Raw genomic sequence first — 12860 nt, 5'->3', positions numbered from 1 at the left:
TATATTTTTACCCGGTCCATCTCCAGCTTGTATAATGGTATATACGTCCAAATCATGTTGTTTATCGAGTTATTGCCAATCGATCACCGTGTAGCGTGATGAGCCAGAGTCCCATGACCTATAGCGAGCGCCCGGAAGTACTACGGACGTCTAGGACAACCTCTATGCAACATCCTGTTTGGCGATTGCGCCGATCGGCCACCAGATGGCGCTCCTGAACCGCCAGAGAGCTCAGTGGGTCCTGCTGGTGGATCTCAGGCCAGCGGAGGGGACATATGAATCCGATCGCAGATTTTTGAAATATTGATATAAGGACGACGTAACACGTCCTCCGGCAACTTTAGCATGGCCAGCAAAGACGTCTAAAGACGGTTCCCGGCAGTCAAAGTGTTAATACGAATAGGCCATACATTTCGCGATACAGGCGAGCATTTTAGGTTATTCAAAAATGATAGACCTATGTAAAGACTGATGCTACGACTTTTGCAACAAACTAAATCAAATTGACTTCTACTTACCACCCTGTGTCTTTGGGTATCACGATTCGCGAGGGGTTCAGAAGGACGTCGAAGCAGTTAAGTAGATCCAGGGAATCTTCAGGGAATCGGTAGTGTAAAGCATCTATTAGATGTTGAATGTAGCGCGCTCTGGCACTTTTGAAAGCCTGAGCGGACCGGTCACCTGCATGTCACGGCATCAGCGGTCTCTGTGACTTCAAGTTCAGAGTGAAGCAACAATGAAACAAATGTAACGATTGTTTCGTTCATCGCATAGGCTATTTAATTTTAGCCTATTTTAATACTGTGCTTAGAGGGAATTATTTTCACAGGACATTATGACCGGAGAGATTTAAATATGTCGGACTTCAACAGATTTTCCCGGTAAAAAAAACGGTAATTACCGGACAACGGAAACCCTGCTATACACACAGACCCGTGCGAGTCCCGCACCCCGGCATCACCCGATCCTATAAGCCATAATGATTACCCCACTGCCCCTTTGCAGACAGTGGGCAGAGTTCAAGCCTCCAGCCCACTGCTGCCCTACGCCGGGGGAACACACTAGGAGAGCCTCATACTACCCACACCATCAGAACCAGGGGGACAGGACGCCCAGACATTCTCTGAAAAAGGGACAAACGGAGTACAAGCCGTGAGAGTGACAACAGGGCCGGGAGGTCCGGGAGGGCTAGGGAGGTCTGGTGGACTAGCAAGCAGAGTTTTAGCGGTTGGGTAGCCGGTGTGTGTTGTGCATGTGTGTGTGAGTATGTTTATACACTCCGAGTTGTAGATGGGCTGCAGGTCCCTCCCTCTCCCTCTCTCTCTCTCTCTCTCTCTCTCCCTCCATCCATCGCTCCTGGCTTCTCTCCGTCTCCCTCTCTCTCCCTCCATCGCTCCTGGCTTCTCTCAGTCTCCCTCCCTCTCTCTCTCCAGCCATCGCTCCTGGCTTCTCTCCGTCTCCCTCCCTCTCTCTCTCTCCCTCCATCGCTCCTGGCTTCTCTCCGTCTCCCTCCCTCTCCCTCCCTCTCTCTCTCCCTCCATCGCTCCTGGCTTCTCTCCGTCTCCCTCCCTCCCTCTCTCCCTCCATCGCTCCTGGCTTCTCTCCGTCTCCCTCCCTCTCCCTCCCTCTCTCTCTCCCTCCATCGCTCCTGGCTTCTCTCCGTCTCTCTCTCTCTCTCTCTCTCCCTCCATCGCTCCTGGCTTCTCTCTGTCTCCCTCCCTCCCTCTCTCTCTCTCTCTCTCCCTCCATCGATCCTGGCTTCTCTCCGTCTCCCTCTCTCTCTCTCTCTCCCTCCTGGCTTCTCTCCGTCTCCCTCTCCTCACACCAGGTTGTACTCTATGAGGTTGAGCTGCAGGATGGTGTCCTTGACGGCTGCGAACACGAAGCGGATGTTCTCCGTGTCCGTGGCGCAGGTGAAGTGGGAGTAGATGATCTTGTCGCTGTCTGGGTTGAGATCCACAAACATCTTCAAGATGAACTCCCTTCCCGCTTGGGCATCTCGCTGTGGACCTGGGGAGAGAGATGGTACGTTATTTCACAGGGACCTGGGGACAAAGACACAACATTTCTCATGGGGACAGAGATGGGACAGTATTTATTACAGAAAGGGACAGCGAGATGGTACATTATTTAAAAACCAAGTGCATAGCATTTTTCTTTTTAATCTAAGGGCCAAAGTATATCTAATTTCTACCATTTTGCACTTAGCTGCTTTGAGAATTGACTGTATTGCAGTTTAGTGTCTTTACCACAAGGTGTCACCCTACACCCACAAACACAGCTCAGGTCAAGTGTATTCACTGTGTATGTGTGTGCAAGGTTTTAATTTGATCTAGCCAGGCAACGTGATGAATATGAAGTACACATAAGTTGTTCTAAAACCATATTGGGCCTCTGTCAATATTTGAATCCCATGTATATGAGATATATCTGTGGATTCAAATAAAGTATTTAAAAGAGCCCCTATTGTAAATGTCATTTTCCTGTGTTTTTACACAATGAGGGGTCGTCAATCAAGGGTTGTCTCAACACAGAGACATTGTTTTATATAATGAGGGGTTGTCTCAACACTGAGACATTGTTTTATATAATGAGGGGTTGTCTCAACACGGAGACATTGTTTTATATAATGAGGGGTTGTCTCAACACAGAGACATTGTTTTATATAATGAAGGGTTGTCTCAACAAAGACATTGTTATATATAATGAAGGGTTGTCTCAACACTGAGACATTGTTTTATATAATGAGGGGTTGTCTCAACACGGAGACATTGTTTTATATAATGAAGGGTTGTCTCAACACAGAGACATTGTTATATATAATGAAGGGTTGTCTCAACACAGAGACATTGTTTTATATAATGAGGGGTTGTCTCAACACAGAGACATTGTTTTATATAATGAAGGGTTGTCTCAACACAGAGACATTGTTTTATATAATGAAGGGTTGTCTCAACACAGAGACATTGTTTTATATAATGAAGGGTTGTCTCAACACTGAGACATTGTTTTATATAATGAGGGGTTGTCTCAACACTGAGATATTGTTTTATATAATGAGGGGTTGTCTCAACACAGAGACATTGTTTTATATAATGAAGGGTTGTCTCAACACAGAGACATTGTTTTATATAATGAAGGGTTGTCTCAACACTGAGACATTGTTTTATATAATGAGGGGTTGTCTCAACACTGAGATATTGTTTTATATAATGAGGGGTTGTCTCAACACAGACATTGTTTTATATAATGAAGGGTTGTCTCAACACAGAGACATTGTTTTATATAATGAAGGGTTGTCTCAACACAGACATTGTTTTATATAATGATGGGTTGTCTCAACACAGAGACATTGTTTTATATAATGATGGGTTGTCTCAAAACGGAGACATTATGAAATATGTACATAGTGCAGTTTCTACAGTTCAGCTGTGATAGGAACCCTCTCTATTGAAACAAGCCATTCAGAATTGCAGCCATAATCAACGTAGTTAATAACATGCGTGTGAAGAGATCTTTTTTCTACCTAAAGCTAAACCTAAAATATGTTTGTCAACATTGTTGTGGTAAGTTTGATATGATATTGCTGGATCTTGAGTTACATTTGATCTGCAACGCCTACTTTGACTGTTTGATCTGAATATCCATGGACGGTACAGGCTCGTGGACCACTGCTAGATGTTTTTTTACAGCCAAACATTTTTAGGGGACCTCAAAGACCCACATTACCTTATGTGCTAACTGGGCTTATGTCTGTAAGAGATGGACTACAGGTATTTGTGCAAGAGATATCAACGTTATGTGCAAGAGATATCAACTTTATGTGTAAGAGATATCAACTTTATGTGTAAGAGAAAGAGATATCAACTTTATGTGTAAGAGATATCAACTTTATGTGTAAGAGATATCAACTTTATGTGTAAGAGATATCAACTTTATGTGCAAGAGATATCAACTTTATGTGCAAGAGATATCAACTTTATGTGTAAGAGATATCAACGTTATGTGTAAGAGATCAACTTTATGTGTAAGAGATATCAACGTTATGTGTGAGATCAACTTTATGTGTAAGAGATATCAACTTTATGTGTAAGAGATATCAACTTTATGTGTAAGAGATATCAACTTTATGTGTAAGAGATATCAACTTTATGTGCAAGAGATATCAACTTTATGTGCAAGAGATATCAACTTTATGTGCAAGAGATATCAACTTTATGAGTATGAAATATTGACTTTATGTGTAAGAGATATAGACTAAGTGTAAGAGATATCGACTTTATGTGCAAGACAGTAAGAGATATCGACTTTATGTGCAAGAGATATCGACTTTATGTGCAAGAGATATCAACTTTATGTGCAAGAGATATCAACTTTATGTGCAAGAGATATCAACTTTATGTGCAAGAGATATCAACTTTATGCCTAAGAAATATTGGGTCTCATTCTCCAACGGACTTAAGACAAATAATTTGCTCGTAGGGCCATTTAAGACATCTTGGGGCCGATTTTGGGATTCCCCAACCGTCCCTAAGCTTGGATTCAGCCCTGACTAAGAGCAGGATTTAGGAGCGCTGAAGAGCAGCCTTAACTTTACAGAATTGTGCTCCGTGTTCTTAACACTTCCAGTGCCAATCACTGATTTACACCTTTCTGACGGCCGACCGTTGAGTGCCATTCACATGTTAACACATTTCTGGATCTAACCCTAACCCCATTCACGTGTTAACACATTTCTGGATTGTTTTTAATTTCTTTCGATTTTAATACCCTATTCCATCCAGGGAGCCTGCTGTTATCATAGGGAATGAGTAGTAGTAGTAGTAGTAGTAGTAGTAGTAGTAGTAGTAGTAGTAGTAGTTTATTCAGTCATCATCTCACACAATACAATATACACCATCATTTAACAATATTTGATTTGACAGTGACTGAAAAGGTACAGACTGAAGCATAATGCTTATATATGCCTGTCCTATATTCTTAACAAAAATTAAGACTCCAAAACAGTATTCTAAAAGAAAATAGCAAAAAAAACAGTTATTCACCCTTGTAGTTTTCAAAAATAGCTTTACAAACCATTTTCTTAAAAACAAAGTGAATTACTCATTCTTAACTGTATATCAGCATTGTTCCACAAGTTAACCCCAATAATAGAAATACACCTCCTTTTAATCCCTTTCTTAGCTTTTCGGACAAGTGTAGCCGTTCTAATGCTCGGATTGAGAAGAAACAATTACTCCTGTGGTGGATTCTGTGTTGGATTATGTTGGCGGAACGATGGAGATCAATACTTGGAATGGCGATCAGATAATTGGAATATTCTTTTCGGGGTACATCCTAGTCAAGGTAAGGGCTATATGGTATCAATCTTGCGTTGATCCAATAATGTTTTCATTGCGATCCGAGCGTACAGTATGTGTGTAACGCTACTCCATAACGTATTCCGTTGGTGACGATCAAAGCATCGAAAAACGACCCCCCCCCCCCCCCCACCCTTTCATGCATTCATGATGGAACATAATACCGATCATATGCATTTGATTTTTTTAAAGTAGCGTGTGTAGGGACAAAACGCCAATGCATTTACTATAATACACGTTGCTGCTTATAACCAGCCTCTCAGGAATTGGCCCGGATCGTTCCGAAATAACACTCATTCACCACGGTATAAAACGGGAACGTATGGATGGAAATTATTTTTCTTTTTTTAATCCTTTTTTTTTATCCACTTTTTCTCCTCTTTTTCGATTTTTCTCCCATCCCAATTCCGTTGTGCCAATTCTCCTCCCCTGTCTTGAACGTTTCTCGCATATGCCCCCCACTGGCCGGTTGTAGGGAGGATAGAAGCCTTGCATTACGTGTCCCCTCCGATACATGAGGAGGCAGCCTGTCACATCCTTTCACCTGCTAGCGCGGACTCTCATTGGAGAGGTGTAACGTGTGAGAGGCTCACACTACCCCCGCCATTTCCTGTCACTGCTGTGCAGGCGTCCCCAACCGACCTGTAGGAGTCGCTGTCCACAACGTCAAGATTACCACGCATCGACTTCCACCCGCTAACTCTGCCAATTGAGTCAGTATGACGACTGGCCCAAGCCGGAGGCAACGCCGACAGCCGGAGTCGAACCCTGTGTCTCTTGCGTTGGTGACGAGTGCAATGTCCGCTGCGCCACCCAGCCGCCCTTTCTTTTTTGCATCTTGACCGGAAGAAACCCAGTGTCAAATGACTATAGTATTGAATCCATGGCTATAATATAGAATATAGAATTAGCTCTACAAACAAGGTGAGCGATTACATGCGTTTAATGGGTGGCATGAGCCTATGCACTTCCCAGAAGGGGCGTGGCACCCAATGTGTTAAGGGCTTTATTTGAGAGGAATCATAGTGATTCCTTCATGTCAACTCTACAGGCTTCCTTGGAATTAATAAATCATAATTTAAATAAATATGACAATGTGTTATATTTATTTAAACCAAGGGCGGCTGCCGGCTGGGTGGCGCAGCGGACTAATCACTCGTCACCAATGCGAGAGACACTGGTATCGAATCCGGCTGTCAGCGTTGCCTCCGGCTTGGCCGGCCGTCATACTGGCTCAATTGGCAGCGGGAGGGAAGCCGGTGGGGTGGTATTCTGGTTGTTGTAAACAGCGACTCCTACAGGTCGGTCAGGGTGCCTGCACAGCGAGGGAGGGAAATGGTGAGGGTAGTGTGACCTCCCACACGTTACACCTCACCAATAAGCGCTGGCAGGTGAAAAGATGCTGCTGGCTGTCTCCTATGTCTCAGAGGAAGCATCTGATAGACTTCAGGGCTCCCTAGACCGACCAGTGGGGGGCACTTGCGAGCAACGACCAGGAAGGGGAGGGGGGAATTGGTATAACGACTAAATTGGGATGGGAGAAAAAAACACAGAAAAACAGGAGGAGAAAAAGTGGATAAAAAAAAAAGATACAAATGATTTAAACCTTATATTTACTGTTGTGCTAGTAGGGACGCTTGAAGCCTTTCTCCAACGCGTCCGTGTTTCCGCGTCTCTGATTGGATAGGTCATGTGACATGTATGCCCAATCGTGGGACCGCAAGTTTTTACACTGGTTAAGCTTAGGCGCTCTTTCGAAGTTGGTTAAGGTTAGAGTTTGTCTTAGAGCATGGCGATAGAACGCCTGCCCTGATTCCAAACTCTAACCTTAACCAACTTCGAAAGAGTCGCCTAAGCTTAACCAGTGATAAACTAGGCGTTAGGTAGTTTGCAGGCTGTTCGACCCGGAAATAGGCGCAGAACTTTCCGTCCCACGATTGGCGCACATGTCACATGACCTGGCCAATCAGAGCGCAAAACGGGAACCCGGAAACACGGACGCGTTGGAGAAAAGCTACACGCAGTAGGGACGGTTGGGGAATCCCAAAATCGGCCCTAAAATGTCTTAAAGGGGACATGTACTGCTATTCCTAGCACTATTTGGGCAACTTTACACAATTCCTGTTAGTCTATTGAAGACATCTGTAAGGTTTTTTTCAAAAAAATTCATTGTTTTATATTTCTAATCAAGTACTCAAAACCATCATTTTCCAGCTTCAAGATTTCAGGCTGTTATGGCCTGGCTCCGCCCATAAGCACTTTGAGTGACAGTCAGTCCACACAGTCTGCGACTGGTAGACAGAGAGAGATAGAGTGAGAGAGAGTGAGAGAGAGAGAGAGAGAGAGAGAGAGGGGGGGGGGGGGGTGCGAGAGAGAGAGAGACAGGCCGTCTCTTCCTTTCGTTTTTTCTCTCCCTGCGGCAGCTTGTGGGGGGGGGGGCCTCCCTTCCTCCCCTCTCCCGTGTGCGTGTATCACTTCCGCAACGGATTTAGGCGGATTTCGGTTTCCGGGTTTGCCTGATTGGCCGCGACGGCCACGTGACACGCGCTGCTGTGTTGACGCTCGCGGCGGCGTGGACTTGACCTAGAGGCTGGAGTTCACTTCCCCTTTCACATCGCGCCACGCTGCTGTGCAGTCATCAGTCATCTAATAATATTGTCGCTTTTGTCAAGAATCACAATCACAATCACAATCACAGAGCGCAACAGTAAGAAGCATTTGCACTGCAACCCGTACACCTTACATTTCTGCTTTGCACTATAGCGTATTGTATATTAGTACATTGCATAGTATATTGTATGGTACAGTAACAGTCTCTGGAGCGCAACAGTAAGAAGCATTTGCACTACAACTCGTACACCTTACTGTAAATTGTACCTCATCCCATTTCTGCTTTGCACTATAGCGTATTGTATATTAGTACATTGCATAGTATATTGTATGGTAACTCAGTTACTTCTATTCTGCATCGAACATTGTACATATGTATATACTGAACACTATGACCTCTATTTTTACTTCTATTTTACATGCTATACTATTTTATTTCATACTTATCTTGTCTAGCACAGTCTCTAACAGTAACAGTAAGAAGCATTTTGGATAAAAGTATTCTGTACTTCTGTATGACAACAATGTATGCCTTTCAAATGTTAAATGATAAATGATTAAATGATACACACTGAAATCTACGCTCTCTCATCCTGCTTTCCACAACGCGACAATATTATTAAACAGCAGCTCTGTCATTGAAGTGGGAAAAGTGAGCATTAAACAGCAGCTCTGTCATTGAAGTGGGAAAAGTGAGCATTAAACAGCAGCTCTGTCATTGAAGTGGGAAAAGTGATTAAACAGCAGCGCGTCTGCACTCAGAAGATGGCGCGACAATATTGCTCTGGCGTTGAAGTGGGAAAGTGGCAGGGCAGAGGCAGAGAGGGGCTCGTATAGCGGCGTGGGTCACGTGGCCGTCGCGGTCAATCAGGCGAACCCGGAAAAACCGAAATCCGCCTAAATCCGTCTAAATCCGTTGCGGAAGTGATCCACGCCTCCCGCGTGGCGCGGCAGGTCCCCCCCCCCCCCCCAAGTGCTCCCTCCCTCTCTCTCTCTGTCTCCCTCTCTGTCTCTCCCTCTCTCTCCCTCTCTCTATCTCTCTCTCTCTCCCTCCAGAGTATGCAGAGGTGTCAGGTTTCACTGTCTCACAGCATGAGGAAGTGGTTTTCCACTCGCTGTCTAGTCTATGTAGATTGTGGGCGGGCATTAGCTACAACCACAGGGCCAATCACATCACTGTCTTCTACCCAGAGCCTGAATGACGTGACTCAGGCCTTCAAATCAGGATGGACTAATTTACTGGAGCAGGAAATTATCTGAGCTGAATCAGAGCAATCCGCCAATATGGTATTTAGACACTAAAACACATTGATACTAACTCCTATTACTATAATACAATGCTAGAGACTGAAAAATGACATTTATAGTACATGTCCCCTTTAAATGGAGCACATTTTTTGTCTTAAGTCCGTTGGAGAATGAGACCCATTGTCTTTATGTGTAAGATATTGACTTTATGTGTAAGAGATATTGACTTTATGTGTAAGAGATATTGACTTTATGTGTAAGAGATATTGACTTTATGTGTAAGAGATATTGACGTTTTGTGTATTCCAGTAAAGGGCTATTATCGCGGATTTCTCTGGAATTCTCAAATCTCAAACTATACTCTTATTCAAAACTGTATAAAACGGAAATGCACCAATGAAAAAACAATCCGTTTCGTACATGTTGACTGCAAGCAAGTCATTGATAAGCGAGGGGTGTTTTAGATCCATAGCCATAATTTAAGATATAGTTTAGGCGTTCGCAAATTTCCCGACCTCCCATCGACTTCCTTACTGGCACGCTAGCCCTAATATGGTCAAAGGGGCGTGGCTCTGAATGAGTTAAGATGTCAAGCTAAGATGTGTACTGTAAGTTCTACAGTATAACTACTATAGGGCAGTGCATACAGTATCTGCGATCTCCTAATAAAACAAGTCATTAGAATAATATAAGACTACTGTTCATTCATTGCGCACATAGACTATACAGTACGCACGTGTGTGTGTGCACGCACGCTGCGGCAGGTGGCCAGGAGCGCGCAACAAGACGGTATAAATATGGAATATTAATAGTCTATTCCACTATAGGTATAGTGTGCTGTATGATGACAATACATTTGAATCGAATCTAATTTTGATTTGTCGCAAAGCGCTTCTTCGCTACGTGTTGAATACGGGGCAATGCCGATCCTTTTTTGAGCACGGCCCTCGCATTATAATGAGCTGGAGGGGCATGTCTGTATGCAAATGAAGTAAACGGGAACGCACGTTCCAGTTTGTGAATGAGTGACGTACGATCATTCAGGGGTTCGCAGCTGTGATCATTTGGCAAATTAAGACAACCTCTCCATGGATTGGTGAATCGCGTTGCTGGGTAATTGTCGTCGGCTTTCTCTTACGATCTTCCAAGGAGGTTGTCGTAAGAGAAATCTTAAGACAATGTTGGTGAATGAGGTCCGTTGACTATGTGTAAGAGATATCAACTTTATGTGTAAGAGATATCAACTTTATGTGTAAGAGATATCAACTTTATGTGTAAGAGATATCAACTTTATGTGTAAGAGATATCGACTTTATCCCCAAGAGATATTGACTTGACTTTTTGACTCTTAACTTTTTAATGAAATCTAGATTTAAGGATTCATTCAATTGAATAGTTTCTTAATAACTCCATATTGTCTTGTACTACAACAATGCAGTATATAATGGCTGCTTTTTTTATATAGCGCTTTACAATTTGTTACTCACATTTTACCCATTCATTCACACATTCACTGACACATTCACACACAGACGGCGGAGGCAACCATGCAAGGTGCCAACCTGCTCATCGGGAGCAATTAGGGGTTAAGTGTCTAGGACACTTCGACACGCTGCCCGGGAATCAAACCGGGAACCTCCGGATTGCCAGACGACTGCTCTACCTCCTGAGCCACCGCCGCCAGGTTAAAACAGGTACAATGAGGAACTAGCTAGTGTTCATAAAAATGCTTTGATTAACAGCAACTAGCATTGTCTGTAACATTCGTTCCCCAACATTAGCTTTGATGTAGCGAATGGTAGCGCCAACACTTGCCAACTGCAAAGGAGGATGTTAAACACTTCGCATTGTGGGATAGATGGACTGAATGACGGGAGACACTGGGTCATACTTCAGTCCCACACTGTAGCCTGGTTAATAAACTTCAGCCCCACACTGTAGCCTGGTTAATAAACTTCAGTCCCACACTGTAGCCTGGTTAATAAACTTCAGCCCCACACTGTAGCCTGGTTAATAAACTTCAGCCCCACACTGTAGCCTGGTTAATAAACTTCAGCCCCACACTGTAGCCTGGTTAATAAACTTCAGTCCCACACTGTAGCCTGGTTAATAAACTTCAGTCCCACACTGTAGCCTGGTTAATAAACTTCAGTCCCACACTGTAGCCTGGTTAATAAACTTCAGCCCCACACTGTAGCCTGGTTAATAAACTTCAGCCCCACACTGTAGCCTGGTTAATAAACTTCAGCCCCACACTGTAGCCTGGTTAATAAACTTCAGTCCCACACTGTAGCCTGGTTAATAAACTTCAGTCCCACACTGTAGCCTGGTTAATAAACTTCAGCCCCACACTGTAGCCTGGTTAATAAACTTCAGCCCCACACTGTAGCCTGGTTAATAAACTTCAGCCCCACACTGTAGCCTGGTTAATAAACAGAACACTCACCGTCAAACTCTGGGAAGTAGTCGACCAGGTGAGAGTACATGATCTTCTCCTCCAGAAGATCCTTCTTGTTGAGGAACAGGATGACGGAGGAGTTCTGGAACCAGGGATACGTGATGATGGTCCTGAACAGAGCCTTACTCTCCTCCATACGGTTCTGATGCAGAGAGAGAGGAAGATACATAGAGCAGAGAGAGAGAGAGAGGAAAATATACATAGGGGGAGAGAGAGAGGAAAATATATATAGGGCAGAGAGAGAGGAAAAGATACATAGAGCAGAGAGGAAAATATGCAGAGAGAGAGGAAAAGATGCATGGAGCAGAGAAGAAAATATGCATAGAGCAGATAAAGATAGGAAAAGACATAGGGCAGAGAGAGAGGGGAAAAGAAAAACAGAATCATGGTCAGAATCATGACTCATTGACCATATTAACACGGTGGTCGTTTTGTTCTCATGTCATGCTCAGGTTGGGTTCCTGTCCACCCTGTTCCCGAGCATATGGCCAATTGCGTGTTTGCTTTAGCACGCAACTAACTGCAATCCACATAGGCTGGATGTTCAAACGGAAACGGTACACTTTTCAAAGTGAACACACACACAAAAGATAATTGTAACATTATACTAGTGTCAGGCTGGAATGTCTGGCTGTACTGTAGTTTGACATTGCTTGTATTTCTTTCCAGAATAACTCCTGGAAATTAGATGTATTTTGTTGCCATATTGAAGCCCAGAACAGTCTTGATGACTTCCACAGAAAACGTACAGCATATCAATAACCACGTGGATTCAACTGTTAACTGCATGATGCAGGGTGTGGAAAAAAAATCTAAAAACAAAAACATTTTCCAGACCAGTCTCGGATAAAACGGAAGCAATATGCAAATTCTGGTTAGTATTTACTAGTAGGTGGTAATTAAACAAGAACTAGAGCAATCGATTACTTGTAGCCACCCCAAGACATCCCTAAAACTTCCCTAAGACTGTCATCAGTATTATATAGAGAAGCTTCATAAATACAGGGTTCCCACACATTGCAAAATGAAATTAAATGACTTTCAAGTACTTTTCCAAGCACTCTTTTTAATTTGAACTCAATGGACGCCAGACCCGAGGATAGTCGGGTTAACTCACCAACCGCTCAGCGCCAGACCCGAGTATAGTCAGGTTTTCATCATTATTTCTTTTATTCGATATTTCT

General features: G+C 43.6%; 1 protein-coding gene across 1 annotated transcript in view; it reads right to left on the bottom strand.

Moving 5' to 3' along the window:
* Window positions 1-1702: 1702 nt before the first annotated feature.
* The window catches only part of LOC311224628 (guanine nucleotide-binding protein subunit alpha-11), an 88395-nt gene continuing 77237 nt past the window's right edge, over window positions 1703-12860 (bottom strand). The window contains exons 6-7 of the mRNA XM_084309668.1: window positions 11665-11818; window positions 1703-2010 (exon numbers count right to left, since the gene is read on the bottom strand). Coding sequence (XP_084165794.1) covers window positions 1820-2010; window positions 11665-11818 — 345 coding nt within the window. The 3' untranslated portion in view covers window positions 1703-1819. The remainder of the gene's footprint in view (window positions 2011-11664; window positions 11819-12860) is intronic.

Source organism: Notolepis coatsorum (assembly GCF_963971535.1).
Source record: "Notolepis coatsorum genome assembly, chromosome: 3".
NCBI lineage: Eukaryota > Metazoa > Chordata > Actinopteri > Aulopiformes > Paralepididae > Notolepis > Notolepis coatsorum.
Note: the sequence above shows the minus strand (reverse complement) of the source record. Positions and strands in the feature narration are given on the sequence as shown.